This window comes from Pezoporus occidentalis, unplaced genomic scaffold (genome assembly GCF_034315485.1).
Source record: "Pezoporus occidentalis ecotype Australia unplaced genomic scaffold, CSIRO_AGI_Poc_V1 ctg2, whole genome shotgun sequence".
In the NCBI taxonomy this organism is placed as follows: Eukaryota; Metazoa; Chordata; class Aves; order Psittaciformes; family Psittacidae; genus Pezoporus; species Pezoporus occidentalis.
This window is the reverse complement of record NW_026913855.1, coordinates 5,035,098-5,056,440: the sequence shown is the minus strand read 5'-3', so window position 1 is coordinate 5,056,440 and position 21,343 is coordinate 5,035,098. Positions and strand designations below refer to the sequence as shown.

The window sequence follows — 21,343 nt, the reverse complement described above, 5'->3', positions numbered from 1 at the left end:
CCTTTGAAGTTCCACAGAAAGCAGCAGAGGCTCTTAAAACACATGTAGAAAGTACTATTATTGCATATATTTTCAGTAAGGAAAAGGCTAGGGGCAGAAAATTTTAGTGGATTTCAAAATAAATAAAACAGTAGATCCAATGTAACATAGACTGTTTTCATACTTTCTAAGCATTTATAAAACTAGCTTAATTCCTGGCACTCAGAAGCTCTGAAAAAGTCAAATCCATGTTTCTTGAACCGATTAAGTGAAAATAGTGATTCTAATGGACAGCCAAACTTTATCTACTGAATATGCATTATGGAAACTTGCATTTAAATTTCTGTACTTTTTGAAGAACAGTTGTCCTCCTTTCCTGCAGCTTTTTTGTTCTTAAGTGTTTGTATTCTCTCTCTTCTTTCCTCTTCTTGAAACACTTTCCCTTTCCCTCCCCTATACTTGCCTTCATCTTTTCTTATTTTAATACTAGAAGCAATTAAAAAAAAAACACATTCTATACAAGGGGTAACATATTTTCACATAAGTTTCATGTATGTTTTCATAAATATTTCAACACAGGTGCTTTCAACTACAGGAATTGCATTTGACTTGGATATCTAGGGTTTTAATTGCCCTGTATTTTCTTCTTTACCAAATAGGTCTGTAATATCAATATTAACATTACTTTCTGCCAATTATGTCACTACCAAATAATGAGATATGGTCACAGCCAAACCAGCAAGAGAGCTTTTTTTGTAAAGCAACAGGCAAATCAAACCTATACTTCAATTAAAAAAATATTAGAAAAGGATTAAATAACTATCAATGTTTGTCTGATGTCAAAAATACCAAAGTCCCTCCTCACAATAGGCTTACTGGGGTGTGCCTGTCTCCCCATGAGGTATGCAGAATATCAGGGAGAGATAAAGAGAATGCTCTAAAGAAATTACGAGAGCAAAGCAAGTACTATTTATCACTCTCTGTATTTCTATTCTAATTTCTACTCTTTTAGATATATGCTAGTCTACTGAACTTTCAGATATGAAGTCAATCCAGTCCATTCTTTCCAAAATATGAGTAATGCCTTTATGAGTGCTGTGTTCCTCCAAGCGAAGTTTTCATAGAACTGGACATCTCATCAGTTATGAAGAGTGATATGTCAATCTCACTTCCTACAGCAACAAGCAATAAAAGTATGTTTAGCAAATGCCTCAGCACTCTTCTTTAATAACTATATATTTTTTCTATTTCATAAGGTGAGAAATGAGTATAGAGAGACTCAACTTTTCTCTAAATTAGCAAAAAAAAAAGCATGTGGTGGAATCAAGAGCAAGGGAAATGAATCAGCATTTTTTTATGACAGGATGTTTTTCTCTTACAGAATCATAGAATCATAGAATAGTTAGGGTTGGAAAGGACCCTAAGATCATCTAGTTCCAGCCCCCGTGCCATGGGCAGGGACACCTCACACTAAACCATGCCACCCAAGGCTTTATCCAGCCTGGCCTTGAACACCACCAGGGATAGAGCATTCACAACCTCCCTGGGCAACTCATTCCAGTGCCAGTAAAGAATTTCTTCCTTATATGCAGCCTAAACTGTTTAAGTTTAATCTAAATCTGCTTAAGTTTTAACCCGTTACCCCTTGTCCCATTACCCATTATAGTCCCTAATGAATAGTCCATCCCCAGCATCCCTATAGGCCCCCTTCAGATACTGGAAGGCTGCTAGGAGGTCTCCACGCAGCCTTCTCCAGGCTGAGCAGCCCCAACTTTCTCAGCCTATCTTCATATGGGAGGTATTCCAGTCCCCTGATCATCCTCGTGGGCCTTCTCTGGGCTTGTTCCAACAGTTCTATGTTCTTTCTATGTTGAGGACACCAGAACTGCACACAATACTCCAAGTGAGGTCTCACGAGAGCAGAGTAGAGGGGCAGGATCACCTCCTTTGACCTGCTGGTCATGCTGCTTTTGATGCAGCCCAGCTCTTGTCTAAACATATTTATATTTAGTAAAACCATTTAATTTAGCTACAATAAGATTAGAATGTACTATCTAGTTGTGTATTCATGTGAAACAAAAATCAAAAACCCAACAAAACAAAAACCCAGAGCAAACATCAAGTACAATTAAGAAAAAAGAACAAAAGACTGGATGAAGTTTCATTGTCTCATAAAGTGGAAAGATATAAAATAATGTTGTGGCTCCCTCTCTTGGACAGCATATATCTAGTATTCAATAATAAGAAAACTCAGCCTGTCCTTAACACCAAAAAATAATACAAGGGGCTCTGTTTTTCCCCCATATCTTGATTAGCAGTGATAAATGCAGCCAATAAAACCATTTTTTTTGCAAAATACAATTATATCGCAGATATCTAAACTCTATAAAAGTAGGCATGCATTTCCCAGCTAGGACTGTAGCTGTAATATTTTTGAAATATGGTAAATATTAGTCTATCAAGGACCTATAAAAACTGGAACATAAACTTCTCTTATGGATTACTCCTTAGTTTAGCAGTGCTGTTAATACAAAATGAAGGAGAACCATAAACAGAAGATTGATGGAAAACACTTACTGTCTGGACAAGTCACCAGAAAGGAACAAAATTTGTTCCTGCACTGTTATTACTTCATTAGGAACTGTGAGTGAGGCATAAAATAAACGGTCATTTGGGTTGCTCTTTGAAAATTTTCAGCATAACTGTGACACAGTTAAAAGTCCACAGACTTCCGTGTGCATTGGCTTCATGAAATTCTTGAACATATCCTAGAAGAATTAAAAGACATATAACATTTTTAGAAGAATATAAATTATGTGTGTAAAATATAAGGTGTTTTATGATGTGTGAAATGTGATGAAAGTTTTAAACTATCAAAAGTAATCAATCAACAAAAAGGAGTGAATCCTGACAGAGCCTATGGTTTAAGATTTTTTTCCTAATATAAGAGTAGTAATCAAATAATGTTGGTTTTATAGATATATTTAATTCTGAATTTAGATCATAGAATCATAGAATCAATAGTTAGGGTTGGAAAGGACCTTAAGATCATGTAGTTCCAACCCCCTTCCATGGGCAGGGACACATCACACTAAACCATATCACCCAAGGCCTCGTCCAGCCTGGTTTTGAACACTGTCAGGGAAGGAGCACAGGAACCTCCCTGGGCAACCCATTCCAGTGCCTCACCACACTAAAAGGAAAGAATTTCCTCCTTATATCCAATCTAAACTTCCCCTGTTTAAGTTTTAAGCCGTTAGCCATTGTCCTATCACTACAGTCCCTAATGAAGAGTCCCTCCCCAGCATCCCTATAGGCCCCCTTCAGATACTGGAAGGCTGCTAGGAGGTCTCCACGCAGCCTTCTCTTTTCCAGGCTGAACAGCCCCAACTTCCTCAGCCTGTCTTCATATGGGAGGTGCACCAGCCCCCTGATCATCCTTGTGGCCCTTCTCTGGACTTGTTCCAACAGTTCCATGTCCTTTTTATGCTGAGGGCACCAGAACTGCACACAATACTCCAGGTGAGGTCACACAAGAGCAGAGTAGAGGGGCAGGATCACCTCCTTTGACCTGCTGGTCATGCTTCTTTTGATGCAGCCCAGGATACAGTTGGCTTTCTGGGCTGCAAGCGCACACTGCTGGCTCATGTTCATTTTCTCATTGACCAACACCCCCAAGTCCTTCTCCACAGGGCTGCTCTGAATCTCTTCTTTGCCCAACTTGTAGCTGTGCCTGGCACTGCTCTGACCCACGTGTAGAACCTTTCACTTGGCATGGTTAAACTAATAAGGTTGGCATCAGCCCACCTCACAAGCATGTCAAGGTCCCTCTGGATGGCATTCCTTCCCTCCAGCGTATCAACCGAAACACACAGCTTGGTGTCATCGGCAAACTTGCTGAAGGCACACTCAATCCCACTGTCCATATCAGCGCCGAAGATGTTAAACAATTTTGCTTTTTTAGCTATTGGAAGCATACTATCATTCTTCTACATTAATATCTAAGCATAAATCCACATTGCACAGCAAGTTCCATTTTCTCCACATCACGATGAATGCTGCTGTATGACAACTAGAAATAATTTTTTTGGTAAAAAATGTTCATGAAAAATTCAGTAGCACTATTCAATTACTTCAGTTGTTTTATCTAGAAGATAGAACTTAATTCACTCAAAAATCCTTCCTATTGCTTTCTTATTACCTTTATATAAAAGATTCATGAATTTATATATTATTATATGTTATATATAATATCCAAATAGTTATATATATATTATTACATATTCATATATTGTTATATTCATTATAATATAAACAGCAAAATTAAATTATTAAATGGATATGAAGATTGCATGTTTCCCCACCTTCAGACTCAGTTCCTGATGGGTCTGAAGTTTTCTGAAGTTGCCTGTCGTGGTAGCAACAATAATCTTGAAACTTCAACTGCGGAAAAAAACCCCAGCCAACCCCAAAACAATTGCTTTAGATGAATTCTTTCCCAAGTGAGCTTTAAAACTTGAAGTAAACAAAATTTCAGTATGAAATTGAGCATGGAAGACAAATTCTGAGCTACTGATCAGAGTTCTTGGTGGGCTTTTCTGTAGGACTGTCAAACACCAGAGCGGGCCTGACTGACAGCATCTAGGCTACTAGCTCTTGGAGGGAGCATAAACATTTAGGATACAAGGAGCTGAAACAGGCTCCACTAGAACAGCATATACACCCGACACTTATTGCCACATATCTGTGTGATACATTTTCTGTCATTTCATAAGAGGCTGTGGAAACATTTTGATTTTAACAAACTATTATAATTAAAAAATGAAAGCTTGTTTGGTAAATTCCTTGAAAAATTTTACCATCAGTGATATGCTTGTGGCTACCCAGTATTCTGTGGTTCATTTGTCACAGTTTTCAGGAGAAAATAGGAGTTATAAACCTTTAAGTGTTAAATACCAGGTTGGGTGTTTTTTTTTTAATTTTTTTTTTTTTTTTAACCAGGGACTCATCAGAACATCTAATTTCAGTGTCGTGGTATTTCAGGTGCAGCTATTTCACACATAAAATCAGGAAGCTTCGAAATCTCAGTGATGAAACTGCTGAAACAGTTCTATCAGGGACAAATTGCAGGGACAATGTCTGAGGCCTAAACCAGTGAAACTTATCAGCTCATAAAGAATACCACTGTTGGACGTACGACATACTGGAGAAAACTCAGTACAGCCTTTGGAAAGAGAAGTCCTGCCTCACAGATATATTTGAGTCCTCTGAAAAAGTTATCAAGCATATAGATAGCTTTGACCTCTTTGATATGAGCTAGTTGTGCTTCTAGAATGTTTTTGACACGGTCACTCACTGAAGGCACTTAAGCAGGCATGACCAGAAGTTAAGGTCCCCGCATATATCAGTGACTGATTAAATGACAAGAACTAGGAGGAAGAAGTGAATAATGAGTTTTCACATTGAAATAAAGTCTGCTGTAGTCTTACACAGGGATCTGTATTAGGGTCAGCAGTATTCAACATACTCATAAGTAACCTGAAAATAGGTTTGAATATCAAAGTGAAAAACTTTGTGACATTCTGTATTTTCTAGTTTTGACTGAAATAAAATTAATTTTCTTCATAGTAGCTAGGATGAAGCTATCTTTCAGATTTGTGCTGGAAATAGTGTTGATAATACAGGGATGTTTTATTTACTGCAGAGCAGTGCTTACAAAGGGTCAAGGCCTTTTCTGATTCTCACACCACCACACCAGCAAGCAGGCTGTGGATGCACAAGAAGCTGCGAGGGGCCACAGATGTGACAGCTGACCCCAGCTCACCAAAGGGTTATTCCATACCATATATCCTTAAGCTGGCAAGGAAACTGGCTTTTCCAATGCAATTGTCCTTACCATTTCACCATTATTACAGTCCCTAACGTAAGTTTAGCCTGTACAAATTGGCACTCTCCCAGAAAATTCTTGTTAGTGTTTGAGGATGAAGCACAGGATGATTTGGACATGGTAACGCAGCTTTGGAGAGAGACAGGGAAGAGAAGAAAGTTCAGCCATATGGGTTTGAGCCTTTCCATGCAAATCCATCTCTAGCTAGCAATGGGTATAATAACTATAGTAGTTTTATATATATATATATATATATATGTATATATATACACACACACACAGTTGTGGTCTATGCAATGCAGAGAGTGGACACCAAAATTATCTATGGTGAAATTGTTACAGAATTATATAAAAACACACATGTGGTAACCCCCAGATTTTACATTTAAAATTATAAAGTCTGACAATTGTCATTGAGTAATAACCATAATGCCACTAGATAATAACAGGAAAACTTTAACACAGAGCTCTGAAACAGAGAAAAAAAGCTATGTATCATGATGAAATTAAGTAGAGAATATGATTAAGCTGCTGTCTATACATGCATGAAGTTCCTGCCGCTTGAATACTACAACAGATTATGATCACCAGTCTCAAAAGATTTTGTGATCCCATTGGAGATGGTAGAAAGGCATAAAAGGGGTTGAGATCTGATAAATGGTAGCATTCAGCAGCTGCTTAGTTACTTCAAGAATGAAGCAGCAACTATGGTCTGCAATTACCAGTCTAAATCTGCCAACTACATTTAATTGGTCAGCAACTGAATTTTTTTTCCAGTCCAGGGAAGTGAATGCCTATTTCCTTGTAGGCAGTAATTAAGTCTGATTTTCACGATCCTTTGCTATAAGAAAAGAAATTTCTAATGACTCAGATGCACTTGAGAAAAAAAAAAAAAAAAAGGACGATAGGAGGCACTAATAGTTGTGAAAAATCTAGGAAATACTGGCTTAAAGAGGTTTTTATTCCAGGAAATGCTGGCTTGTAAGTACCTCTTAGGCCATTATACAAGCTGTGGACTCAGAAAGTTCAGAAAGCTCTCATCCTTGCACGTGTTATGCTTAGGAGATATGCAGAGGTATGAGGCACCTGATATGGAGTCTCAGGCTGCTTCATTAAGACCTATCTGTGTGACTAACATGGACTGCTTCAGAACGAAGCAGCAAGAAAGAGGCATTTGGCAAAAGTACTTAGTCCTAGTTATCAGGACTATGTGTTTTCATAGGATATACCAGGACATTTGGTAAGTACATCCTGTCATTAAGAGTGCTGCCATAAATGAATCTCATCTGCTTCATGCAGAGAGACTGATGAGAATCAACACACCTGGAAAACAGGAGTCTATGCCTACAGATACTGCTTGGTTTTGTATCGGGCAGATAGAGGGCTATGCTGTTTGAGAAAAAACAAAGCAAAGCAAAGAACCACAAATAACAACCAAACAACAACCACCACCCCCCACCCCAACTAAGCAATAAAAGCCTTAAAAATATTTCAGGGTATCAATATCATAGTAGAGCCATCCAGTTTATGAGTGACAGAACTTGAGTCAATCATAAAGGGGAAGTGAAGAACAGAATTTTGCTTTGATGACAGCATTTATTTGTCTTCCTTTTTCTGAAGGCTATTCTTTAAAAACTGTGAATGTGATGAATATGCTGCATTTGTAACTAAGATGTGATATAAAAACATATAATATAGCTTCATTATATGGTGAGTGAAATATGTTCCCTGTGAAGAAAAATTGATAGTAAAGATCAAAGTAGTATCTTCAAAAGGCCTTGTGTTAAGGGTTTACAAGCGCTATATTTCCTAGTTTTTCTCATGCTGATGAAAAGTAGATCCTGTAGAAATTTTTATTATTGGATTAAAAGGTTGTGGGTTTGTTTTGGGGTTTTTTTTTAATGTGAAAATACACATTTCACTTTTGTAATCCAGTGGCCTGCTGCCTCAGGAACAGGTATTTTCAAAGTCTCTTTTTAGCTTGATTGAATACTGTTGCTAACAAGTGAGAGACTCTTATACAGGATGGCTTGGAAGTGCTACAGGCTTCATTTGTTAGCTGAAGGGAGGATGGTTGGGGGAGAAGCAGTCGAGAAACAATTTCATCTGCACCTTGGAAGAAACTTGTTCCAGGGAAGGGCAGATGGTATTTTCACTGCCCAGGGACAGTTGCTTTAAATCACAGCTCTGTCTCTCCAGAGTCTTTGCCAGTGGGGATTGTCCAAACATGAATCAATACATTTTCTTGCCAGATCCGCCTACCCGGAGAATTGGTGATACTGTGTGTGCTATAGAGAAGATGACTCAAGCCACGTTGAGTTGCATTTGGGCCAGTGACTCCAATATACATACCCTAGAGTCTGGCAAAACACTAAAATAAATGCTAGCTCTCTCTTGTCACAGGAAGAAAAATGTTGCTCCTAATGAACCTACAAAACATAGATTCATTTGCCTAAAGGCATTAATTCAATAGACATTCTAATGCAAATTGCTATTAATTCACTTTCCCTAAAACTCTATTTATATTAGCGTGATTTCCTGACTCATGTGGCTGAGAGAACTTGCAGTAGTGTCCCAGATAGAAAGAACTGCCTTCAGGTGTTTCCTGACAAAATTTTCAGGTGAGTTTATCTCCACTGTATATACTGTTGAACAGATCAGCAACCCAATGGGAAAAAAAAACTTTTCTGAAAATCTGTTCTAGAAGGTTTTCAGGAGGAGCTGCTGAATGGGAAAATGTTTCCTTTTTCATGTGGTCCATATTTCTGTGCCTGAATGGGAACTGAGTACTTGTACTCAACAAATGGGTGTTCATCAGTCAAAAATCTGTTCCTTAAATTTTGGGGATCCCTCAAAATCTACGTCAGCTCTCATAGAAATAAATCAGAACACCTTTCTTCATTCTCCCAGGTTCAGCATGGGAGATCAGTCAATATGCACATTATCTCTTTTCTTTTCATCCTTTCAATGTTACCCCTGACCCCATCTTTACCTATGAAGAGAGGAGAGGGAAGGAAAAATGTTAGGAAGATGAAAACAAAATGATTCAGCTATCAGTGATACATCCATAGTCTATATTCCTGTTTGTACAATGACTGCACTCAGAGAATATTTGAGCACTGAAGTCAAAGGGAAGCATGTGTATGCATACATGGACTATCTTCTAATTAGTTTGGGGAGTAATAAAAGTGAACCTACAGTGGCACAGACCTAGCCTCTACTTAAGTCTTAGTGTTACTGTTGGCAGTGTTATTCATAGCATAACTTTTTACTGCCACATCTTCACCATTGTGACTATTCAGTCTAGATAAATTAAAGCTACATCAGATTGGGTTTTTTTCTTGTTTTCAAAAGAAACACAGCCAAATTCAGTAAGATCACTTCCACGCATGCAAGCTACACAAGTTTTATACTTGCTATGCCTTGTTTTACAGATTTGAGATATCAGATGCATCTTTCCTATTTAAAGATTGGTAAGTGCAGTATGAAGAACTGCTGCTGCAATTAACTCTGCTAATTTTAGCTATACATGAAAATTAAAGCCTGTTTCTTTTAGAACAGAATTTTACTTCACTATTAACAAATGAAGCAAGCTAATGTAGGACACATTATCAAGTTGCCGAAGGTTAGCTTTTCTTCATGTCATGCTTGTGAGTGACTGTGCTGTACTAATTAAAAACATTGCCATGGCAATTGCTATAGAAACATTTAAATTGGCATCATTGCTAACAAATCACTGCTATTGATCCCAGCAGGGCTTATTTCACACTACACCTGAAGAATGTAAATAGAATATTTTACATTCAAAAGGACTTTAAAAGATGCATTTTTTCCAGTTGCTAATGTGCTGAGGAAAATAATGTCTTTCATACAGAGAAGATTAATTTACCTGGAACTGTTGCTGATATCAGACTTCTTACTGCAAGAAGAAACTGTAATGCTTCCAGGCTACCACTACAGATCCTTTAAACAGTAAAAATAAAAGACATTTATAGCCTCCACTAAGATCCTGTGCTTTGCAAAGTGGGGAAAGAATGTAGGTCCTCCACAATCTGGGGCATTGAAAGGTTTAAAACATTAATGCATCATCTTAAGAGACATTCCCAATGCAAGTAGGAAGAAAACCATTTTCCATTGTTTGAAAAGAAGCTGAATGTTGTGCAGATTAAATAGTGTAAGCAGAAGTGGAATAACAGAGATTATGTGTATAATTTTGATCAGTTACTTAGGAAAAAAAACAACATTAAAATCATTCTCCTTTGTTTCAGACTCAAGATCTTTGTTCCTTTTAACAGAAATAATTTACCATAATGTTCAGTAGATCCAGACTGATCCAGAACAATAACTCTTTACACTTAATGCATCCAACTATTGTAAAAAACACCCCAAAATTCTGTCATTCCAAAATCTGAGTCATATCCTCCCTGACATGAAGGATGTTATTTTTCCTCTTAGTAATAATTAAGTTCTTCTGTTAATTTGAAAATCTGAAATCAGTAGAGGGCAGTACTATACAGAAAACCATACACTTGAAACCATCTCAGATTAAGTTCTGCCCTGGCTGAGACAAAATATGGGAAACTAGATTCCTTCAAGGAAAATAAAACCGATGCACAGTGTATTTTGGTCTCCTGAATAGCTGCGCTTGCTTTTCCAGGCTACACCAGAATGCTTTGTTTCAGTATTAAAATAAAACTCAGACACCTTCTGAGTCTACCAAATGCAACTCCTGACCAGCTTGAACAGCTGACTCAGAGACAAGATACCACCTTGAAGTATTTCTTTGAGTACAAAGAAGAGAGTCATAAAAACATCTTACGCATTTGAATGAGTATGGCAGATAGTGTTTGGACAGAATGGAACGAGGACAATTTCAGGAACTTAAAAATGTGTCATTTTGAAATGGCAAAAGTGAAGTATTTGAAATTCTATTTCCATTTGAAATTACCAAAAAACTGAAGATGTAATCACACAACTCCAAATGGCCAAATGAAAAGGTATTGATACTTCCCCCATTTCAAAGAAGAGTAAAAATAAAAAAGACTAAATCATCTGAGTGTTAAATTTGTCTAAGTTCTGAAATGATATTTTGAAGAGAAAATTTAAACTGTTTGACAATTTTGGACAACCTATTTTTCATAGCCTTTCCAAGGCCTAGAGTTTTTGTAAAATATAATTTTAGGAATTTTAGTAGTGTCATAGATTCAATGCATGTTAATATTTTGCCAAATATATGTGCAGTTTTTCAGGGCTTTTATTTTTGTTTTGTGATTTATCAGCAGAAGAGCAAGTACTGCAAGAAATTGGAGAAATAAATCAGTCATTACATTAAATGCATAAAACCATGATTATTTATAGGAATATTTGTGTAGCAACACTTCACTCATATAAAAAGTAAAAGCAATCAAATCCATAATTTGATAAGTATGAATATTTAAACATACTATATTTCAGAATGTATTTAAGATGAATTATTGAAGTATAGTCCAACAAAAAATACTGTAAAACAGCTGTGAAAGATCACTATTTGAGGACACATCAAGCAAGAGTTTCTCAAGAAAAGAGACTTCAGAGCCATTGGACAAATCTTGATAATCTACCTTTGCAGGTTGTTTTTTTTTTTATTGTCAAAATTTTTTCCTGTTGCTGTTTATTTTCATTTTCCAATAATTTAACCAGGATCTAAGTTATAAAGTCTGAGGAGGCTCTGCAATATACTTCGGTAGGTGCAGTGGGTTGGATATGAGTATTGAGATGATATCTTATGCTCTACATTGATAAATAGTTTTATTTAGTGATAAAAACTAGTTCATTCTATGTTATACAGGAAATTAGAATTACCAAAGATGATGGGATAAAAGATTGGCTGAGGTTTGGGTTTTTTTCTACCTTTATCCAGGAAAAATTTCAATCATAGGGCAAGATCATCAGTTAATGTCAAAAATTATTGGTATTAAATTAGCCACAGGAGAGTTCCCCTTTGCCCCTCTGCATGTAACAGAAACATACTGAGAATTACAAGGGAGAAAACAAGAATTTAAAGAAAATACATGAACTAGTGTATGTCAAGATCTATGTACATTCATGATCTTATGCAAATAGAATTAATGTACTTTGTGTTTTGATTCTTCAAATCAAATAAAGAAATAAAAGAAAAATAAGGCTTTTCCTGCATTATATGCATGGTCTTCTGCATAAATTTGACACCTATTAAATTGTTTTCTTTTTGAACATTATGTTAGAATGTGATAAATATACCAAGCCTTAAATTCTTGCTCAGCTAAAACTCTGTCTGGAGTTGTTAAAACACTAAGACTTTGATCCTCCTTCAGGACTGCTAGTTAAGACCATACAGAATATCATCTTCTTAAGGAATCCTTCACACAAGGGGAAAATTCTGTCAACTTTACCATTAAGGTCTTTACAGTACAATTCACTGAATGTTTTCTGTTAAACTGACTAATAATTTTCACAAAAAGCATCTTATTTAAAAATAAACCTATCATTTTTATACAGAAAAAGTCTTCATTCGCCTCCCCTGAATAAAACAAAGTAAAAGTAGCTGCTGGTAATGTTGGTTTGTGAGACAAAGGAGGATAGGTATGAATGTTTATATTAAATTTCAAAATTTCAGTATCCTAAAACTTCTGGAGAGTGTGGCTTCATACTTCTATCACTGTTTATGGACTAGGATTCCCAAAACAAATGATGCTTTTGCTGCGGAATTGTTTTCCTATGCTTTCTATAATAGAAAATGGCAGCTCAGCTAAAGATATCCTAAACCAAAACCAGACTTGACAGGAAAACCAAGTTATGGAAAAGACTGGGGCATCAAGCATGTTGGTTATACTGCCAAAAAAAAGAAAAACTTATCCCCAAACCCTGCCCCAATAACCACACAACACCTTTGGCTTTGATTAAATGCTGTTTACAAATTTCTACACAAAACATCAACTCCATAAAAATAAAAATAAGCATAATATTCTATATCATGAAAATTCCTGCTCATTCAGTAGGGGAAAAAATAAAATAGATTCCAAATTCAGAATTCTGTCCCAAATGCAGATGTTTGTTAACCCCAGGAGGGTTTCTATGAATCAAACCTTATGTAACAAGTACTTTTTCTTTCTTGAACAAGGAATCTGTTGAAGTTATCAATAATAATTTAAATTTCAGCTAATATTTTGAGTTCCTTTGCGCAGAAACAGAAGCAGATCCCCTGGACCACCGGGGGGCTAGCAAAGGGGAAGAAGGGATTGTGTTAATCATGAAGTAACAGAAGAAGCAGACTTGCAGCAATTCTGAACAGACAGTAAGAAAAGATAGCATCAGGCTGAGATGGGAGAGAATAGGTTGGAAGGCTTCTTATTATTTGGGCTGTTTAGGTGTGTCAGGAGGCTGCTGGAAGCTGAAGTTTACAGATATAGTAGTATTTTCCTCAGATTGTGTGTTAAATTTATGTCTTTATACAATGTGAGAGAGTGAAATAGAAGATGCAAAAGGAAATATTACAGAACTCGACTTAAAACTCCCTGAGTAATTTTTATGGTTATGTGCAGTTCCCACAGGTTATTGTCATGCTCAGTAGGCTGTTGGTATTGCAACTTACTCAAATATTTTCTCCATCCCCTAGGTCCTACTTACAAGAGGAATATAATATTTTTAAAAGTTCTTCCTGTGAATTATTAGTGGAGTGGAAGCTAACAGCATCTCTGTAAATGATGACGACTTACTCCTTCTTGATGGTCTTTCTTTGGAGCTCTATGTTTCATGTGATTCATGTGATGCCATCCCAAAAAAGGACTAACAAGCACTCAGGCAGTGAAAGGCTAACAGGATTGTCAGATAATGATGGAAAAACACTGCACCGCACCAAGCGTGGTTGGATGTGGAATCAATTTTTCTTGCTGGAGGAGTACACAGGTCCAGATACTCAATATGTGGGCAAGGTAAGCCTTGTCTTTAAAGGATTCCATTAAAGGTAATACATCTGACACCGTTGGTATTTTCTGTCCTTCTCCACAGTTGTTTTGCTTTTTATAAAGAAACTGTCCCAGTTTCTCATTTAAGTCAAACAAAGCATGTCATGGACTGTCCGAGTCTTCCTTAGTTATTCAAAGTGGTGGGACAAATGAAGAAGCTGTGAGGGAAAAAAAAAAAAAAAAAAAGAAAACTATTCAGACTAAAATGTTCTGATTTCTTATTACATATGCCCATGCAAGTTTTTTCACTGAATAATTTCCAGTTTTCAACTGTTAAACATAAATATTAGATAAGGGAATAGAGAAGTTATGCCTTAGTTCATCTACCTTGTGTGATTTCTCAGTGTACTGGGATGTGTACTTCCTCAAGTAAAATACAGAATTCTATTTATTAATAATAAAATTGCTGTCTATGCATAATTCCAAGTATGGATTAAATGCTTGAGGAAAAAAATTATATGTTTTTCATCATTTCTGCAATAAAGCGAGATCTTTACTTAATGGCTTGAAAAACTATCCATTCCTTGAGACCTACCTGCATCAGCTGTTTCTGACAAAGCCATCTCTTGGTGGTGGTAGCTCTCATATTCTGGTGCCTAACTACCAAATGGGTTGAGACAACTCTAATTCAAACACCTCAAAATAATTTTTAATATTTGCTAAAATCTCTGACATTATCATCTGGAAAATGTGGAAAATATCTCTCTTTATTAAGAAACAAATGTTAAAAAAGCCAACTCTGGTTAACTATCAACTTGATTGATTCTGGCCTCATGTATACCAACACTACAACCATACAAATCTCTTTTCGATTAAATTAATTCTGACTCACAATAGCTGAAATAAGATGACAGCCATAATCCTATTGGTAGATCTGTTTATCAGTGTGTAAAATAGGAAGGTTTGTTGTAGATAAAGGGGTCTTCTGTAAGGAGTGAACTAATTGTATAGAGAGATTTCTAAAAAAAAATGGTTGTAAATAGTCTTGAGTAAACTTGCAAAGAAATGATACCATAATATAGCTCTCCATAGTCACAAGTTATACCTACACACAGAGAAATATATTTTTTTTAAAGAGAAAGCTGTCTTAGAAGAGAAGTAAGTAGCAAACATAAGAGTTTATTCCAATTTCATTCCCACTGCTACAGATGAATGGAGTCCAAACCATTTATGTCATTCTAAATCTCAAATAAATTAAGCTTAAATCAAGACTATTATCAGCATCTCTTTTTCACAGAAGGAATGCCTACATGATACACTGCAACAGATGCAAACTTTGCACTTATTCCAAACCAAATAAAAGGTATTGGACCTTATGACTGTGAAGCTAAGTCCAGGAAGGAAAACAAATGGCTATACAGCAGCTGGATCTGAGATGATTCATTTCTTACAACTCAGATAATATGCTGAGATTTTTCACATTTCACTGCAAAATATTGTACAAAGGCCCTGAGGGAGAGGTCAGCACTACTGAGTCTCTAAACAGATGGAAATCACCCCATGTATTACCCTATGTTCTAAAGAGGTGGAGTTGGATCGAAGTGATAAAATCCATGTGGTCGCATTAACTCTAAAGCTGTTTATGATACGACAAAATCATAGTTCTGTCTTCAGTGGTATAAAACCACAGTAAATCCATTTGAGTTAGTTCAAATTATCCTACGTTCACATGATATACAGCACCAAGAGGGAACTGCTACAGCGGGAAGTCAAGTAAGGAATTTCTCAAAAAATGAAAACAGAAAAAAAATAAAGAAAACAACAACATTTTTGAACAATTGTATTCTGAGAAAGGCTTAAAGCTTAGGTTTAGTATTCTCCTGTTCAAAATGATGTTAATTAGCAAACTGGTATGTATGAAGAGAGAGCACTTTTATTCCAGCCCATGGGGACTAGTTCATAGCAATTATTGTTGTCCAGTCCCTCTTTAATATGGATATGCACAGGCAGATGGATTACTGGGGTAGAATAATAACTACTGTACTAAAAAATTAAGTAAATTGAATTAAGAAACTTTATCAGGAAATAAACTTCTAAAGGATAATAGCCATAACACTGTTTGTGTTTCATTAGTGATGCTACTCTGTTGATACTTGTCATAGTGTCAGACAAGCTGGCAACTAAGCACCATGCAGCTACTCACTCACTCACTATCCCTCCACCCTGGCTGGTGGGGAACAAAATAGTTTAATACTTGAAATAAAGTAAAATATAATAGCAACAACAACAAGAAGAATAAGTTTAAATAAAGAGACAAAGGAATAAGTACCCCCCCCCCCAAAAAAAAAAAAAGACTAGTGATGCACAATACAATTCCTCACCACCGGCTGACCAATGCCCAGCCCACCCATGAGCAGCAATCAGCCCCTTACAGCTAACTGTCTTCAGTTTATATACTGAACATGACATTCAGTGGTATGGAATACCATTTTGGCTAGTTTGGATCAACTGTTCTGGTCATGGTCTCTCACAGCTTTTTTGTGCCCCTCTTCACTGGGAGAGCATGATAGACTGAAAAGTCCTTGACTTAGGGTAAGCACTAAGCAACAACAGCTAAAACATGGCTCTAAAAAAACAGACCTCATAGCAGCCTTCCAGACCTCCTAGCAGCCTTCCAGTATCTGAAGGGGGCCTATAGGGATGCTGGAGAGGGACTCTTCTTTAGAGACTGTAGTGACAGGACAAGGGCTAACGGGTTAAAACTTAAACAGGGAAAGTTTAGATTGGATATAAGGAGGAATTCTTTCCTGTTAGGGTGGTGAGGCACTGGAATGGGTTGCCCAGGGAGGTTGTGAATGTTCCATCCCTGGCAGTGTTCAAGACCAGGTTGGATGAGGCCTTGGGTGATATGATTTATTGTAAGGTGTCCCTGCCCATGGCAGGCGGGTTGGAACTAGATGATCTTCAGGTCCTTTCCAACCCTAACTATTCTATGATTCTATTATTCTATGGCTGTGTTATCAACATTTTTCTCAGACTAAAGCCAAACCACAGTGCTGTAGCAGCTACTGGGAAGAAATTTAACTCTATCCCAGCTGAAACTGGGATAATGTTTTATTTTGTTACGAGTGAGTTCTGTTATTGGCAGTAGGGTAGGATCACTCGGTATGACATAAAAAGGTAAAATTAATTTACTAAGAAGGATGGGTTCATGGGATGGAGAGAAATTCTGTGACATCCACACACCTCTTATTTTCACTGCTCAGACCCCCAGCCCAGTTTAGACCAGCATCTGGGACCCAGGAGAATTGGACTCTTTGTCCACAGGACTGTCCAAGTCCTGGCTACACTCGGTGTCATGGGTCCCTGGAGAGAGAATTTTCACCCCCATATCTGAGGTGTTATTGTCTTAGGCAGCTCTTTTAAAAATTAGGTTGTTGGTAGCCAATGGCTTCACTAGTCAAGCAGATCCAGGACAATCTCATTCCCTCTATCTGAGGTCAAATAACAGTTGCTACTGGGGTTACTCTCACCCTGTCATGTTTCCAAATATCTTCCAAGAATGGGAAGTGATTAACAGATCCATCATCCCTGTTTTTTGTTCTTTTTTTCCTTCACATACCAGGCTAATTAAACATTTAGGGTTGGCAGATGCAATCATGGTCTCATTTATCTCAGTGGTGTTTGTGGGTAGGCTTCGCCCTTTGACAAGAAATTACTAAAAATGAAGTTTGGTGTACCTGTAAAGAAGACAAAAACCAAACTCCATGCAAACCTGGTGCATGTCTTTCAGACTAATAACGGATCTAACCTGGTGTAACAGACTTTGAACAGCTAGAACAGAGCTTATGTTCCCAATTATATTTAGGTAATTTTTAGACAAAGGCAGTGACAGTGAGGATAGGTGATGTAAAATGGAGACTGCTAACTGCATTTAATGCACTTAGCAGAAATAGAAAATATTGTTTGATGAGCAAAGTTAACATTCAACAGCTGCCAAAAGGCTTAATGTCCAGAACAATTGTAATAAGGAAATTACTCAAAGAACAGACCTAAATCACTGTCACCTTCAGGGACAGGGCATATATGCATCTTGTGAATGAGAGTTTTCAAGGCCAGGTTGGACGAGGTCTTGGGTGGCATGGTTTAGTGTGAGGTGTCCCTGCCCCTGGCAGTGGGGTTGGAACTAGATGATCTTACGGTCCTTTACAACCCTAACTATTCTATGATTCTATGAGAGTCATCTCCAAACAACTTAGAATATATTCGTCACACATCTTTCTTTCCTCCTCCCAACTCAGATGACTCCTCTTACGTACTGGTGCATGCATTAAAAAAAAAAAAAATAAAAAATGCATACAAGATCTTTACCTATATTAGGTCCTGTTACTTGTACCTGCAACAATGCAAGAAGTCCTTATGGCATTCTTTGATTTCTTATCCTTTAAAATGATATTCAGGAAATTATAAGAGAAAAAAATGGCTCCATCATTGTAGATGTTTTGTGGAAAAAAGTGCACAGATATAAACTTTACTCTGGAGAGTTTGCAACTGAAATATTCAGGCAGACATAAGTAAGGTAAGCAGTATTATAGGATCCTAGTTAAAAAAATACTGAAGAAGAAAAGAAATTAGATTTCTAAAAACTACCATAATCCTTCAGGTTGCCTATTGTGAATGTTGATACCTCTGTGAGATCATCAACATCAGGCATTTTCAGAGGATGTAGTGAGAGGAGCTGCAAAGCTCATGCTTCCTACCAAAAATTCACAAAAAAAGAAAAAGAAAAAGTGAATTACACTATAACATTCAGAGTTATATGAAGGGGTTGAGAAAACGAAACACCTGACTGAATATCATGCTGTGGCATTCCTTGATTTCTGGGAATTGCCTTTTCTTTCAATAGGAGAGAGCCACAGTTCCATCTTCTCAGCTCTTACTAACTTTAAGCCACAAGAAAATCCTAAAAAATTAAATCTAAACCACTGATATAAGTCTGGCAAATTTATCGACTTCCTAAACAAACAATCCAAAGGGATAATCTTAAAAAAAAAAAAAGTTGATGGCGTGATGTTCTTTAATTAAAGAAAAAGCTAATAAAATGCACAGAAGGCTCTAAGCAAGTAGCCCTTTGGGGATAGTTTTATTTCAAAAACTAATATTGATTCTATGTCTCCACTTCTAAATAACTCATCTGATACCATCTGAAACGCATCAGTTGTGCAAAATGTCAAATATGCTACCTTTTTAACTCCAGACCTTATCTTTAACTCTAGTATCTATGAAATATCCACTGTCAGGAAGAAATGGGACTAATCAAATTCATCAGCCATTTTGGAAAATGCTGTCCTTTGTGCTTTACAACAAGATACTTCAGGGATTTCAAGAGACAAGAGATTTTCCCTCCTTTAAGTCACTCAATTACATTTTTTTACATGAAAACTAGTCTCTCCCTATATCAAACTGGCACTTTGCTAATCAATACTGCTAATCTTGATGGGCAGGTGATATGTGAAATTCCATGCAATGTATGTCAGACCCAAACAGTTGTCATATCCCACAATTTAAAAAATAAATAACAACAAAAACATTTTTGTACAGCACCTGCAACCTTTCTTTTTCACTTTAAGAGAGGAAATACAAAATCAAATAAAAAAGAACTGACACTGCTCAAAATTAGCTGTCTCATGAATAACCTCCTTTTCAGTAACTTCCATAAATATAAATGAAATAGGCTTTGCATGACATAAAGCATCAGTTAATTGGATGCAAACTGAAGAAAAATCTCTGTTCAACTCCAGTTAACCAGTGAGTTTGATTCATGACATTTGTCTGTGCACCTGAGTAAGAAGTATAAAGAAAAATATTCAGAGGATGAGGTTTTTTTGAGGGAAGTTTTCTTTTTTCTTTTGGGGTGGGGGGAGAAGCCAGGTATAACATATAGTTAAATTCAACCATTTATTTCTTGTTGTCGGCAATTAAAAATATTCAGATATCTCCAAATGAGGTTGCCTAATATAGCAGTCCGCCTTATAAGAACAGAGTCAAGATCAGAACGTTATTTAACAATATAAGAAGTCTCAGTGAATTACTAACCTTACCAGACTTGCTGTTATTTAACATGAAACTTCATTCCGTTGCTTGATTATATATACTGTGTGCTTCCCCCCTCCCCTTCCCCCCCCCCCCTTATTTAACAGAATTGGAGAGTATTTCCATGCAAATAAAGACTGAAAATATACTAATGCTGGGAAATATGTTTTCACATTGTTTTGCTGGCTGCCTTTAGTACACCACCAAAGTCCAGAGCAGGCTCCCTGTTAACATGCAAAGCAGGAGAGAAGTCAAGAAGTGGGATCGGCGAAGCCCTTTCTCCATTAGTCTTATTCCAGTTCATCCATCACTTGTGCCTTTAATCAATTTATGCAATTAATCCACAAGGATTTCTTTACAGCAGTTATTTTCCCTCCACAGAGCCAGTTTAAGAACCACTTATTGTAAGGATGAGAGAACATACAACTGCAATATCCTTTCAGTGTTTCAGGTGTGCCTTCCATTTTGTTATAGATGAATCCCACTTGTCTTATTTGGAAAACTGCTGCATTTAGTACAGTACATAAATGCTGCTAAAGCCAGCATGTTTCTTTGACATCTTTTGAATTAACAGCATGATATGTTTCAATAAAACAACAGAATCATCAACAATCATATGTTACTGACATATAAACATGCAGAAGTGTAATTCAAGTGGGGAAGATTTCATCACATTCTTAATGTGTTCCATTTAGCATGCTCTGTGTCCCAAAGCCATCTTTTAAAAAATAACTCTTGAAGATTTAATAATATATTTTCATTAGAATATCTGCTCTCTCTTAACAAAAGTATTTTCAGATTAAATAAAAGAAGAAAAATTAGCGGGTCTCCTGGGTCTTCTTTTATCTTGAATTTCCTCTCTCAGACCCCGAGTTTTTCCTTGTCTTTGAATGAATACTGCAGAAATAATTATGTATCAAACAAGAAAGGAAAAAAACTGTAACAACAGAAAAGATCAAAGAAATAAGAAAAAGAGTCTGACTAATAAAAAAAAAAAAAGGAAACCCTATCTGGTTCCAAAATTAATAAATTATCTCCACTTATATTGCATTCTTCAGCTAGCACATTTTTTCAACAAATATTTGGTCTAATTTCAAGCAGCCATATCTCTCAGCAGATGAATATCCAAAATCAAATTAAAACAGAAACAAGCAAACAAATAAATACCAGAAGTCCCTCTCTGCAGATGAATGAGTAACTTAACTACAAGTACCAATAAAGACTCATAGCTTTACTTGTTTAAAAATAACTTATTATCTGAACGCTTCCAACATGAACCATATTGAAAAACTGTTGCAAAAAAATATTATTTTTGACAAAAAAATAGTAAAAAACAAGGTTCTCAATAAAAGTTGATTGCTATTTTTAAAAAGAAGGATGGTGAGCCAGGGACAAAAAAAAATTGGTAAAAAACAAATGCTGCATCTTCCAAAAACAATAGGACTCATTTCCTTTGAAGAGG

General features: G+C 36.6%; 1 protein-coding gene across 2 annotated transcripts in view; it reads left to right on the top strand.

Moving 5' to 3' along the window:
* The window catches only part of CDH9 (cadherin 9), a 95,683-nt gene that overhangs the window by 15,718 nt on the left and 58,622 nt on the right, over nt 1-21,343 (top strand). Inside the window, exon 2 of one of the 2 annotated variants that reach the window (XM_062617700.1) lies at nt 13,500-13,815. In XM_062617700.1, the coding sequence (XP_062473684.1) occupies nt 13,585-13,815 (231 nt within the window). In that variant the 5' untranslated portion in view covers nt 13,500-13,584. Of the gene's footprint in view, nt 1-13,499; nt 13,816-21,343 lie in introns of those variants that run through there. The other variant, XM_062617702.1, reaches the window with a different exon arrangement.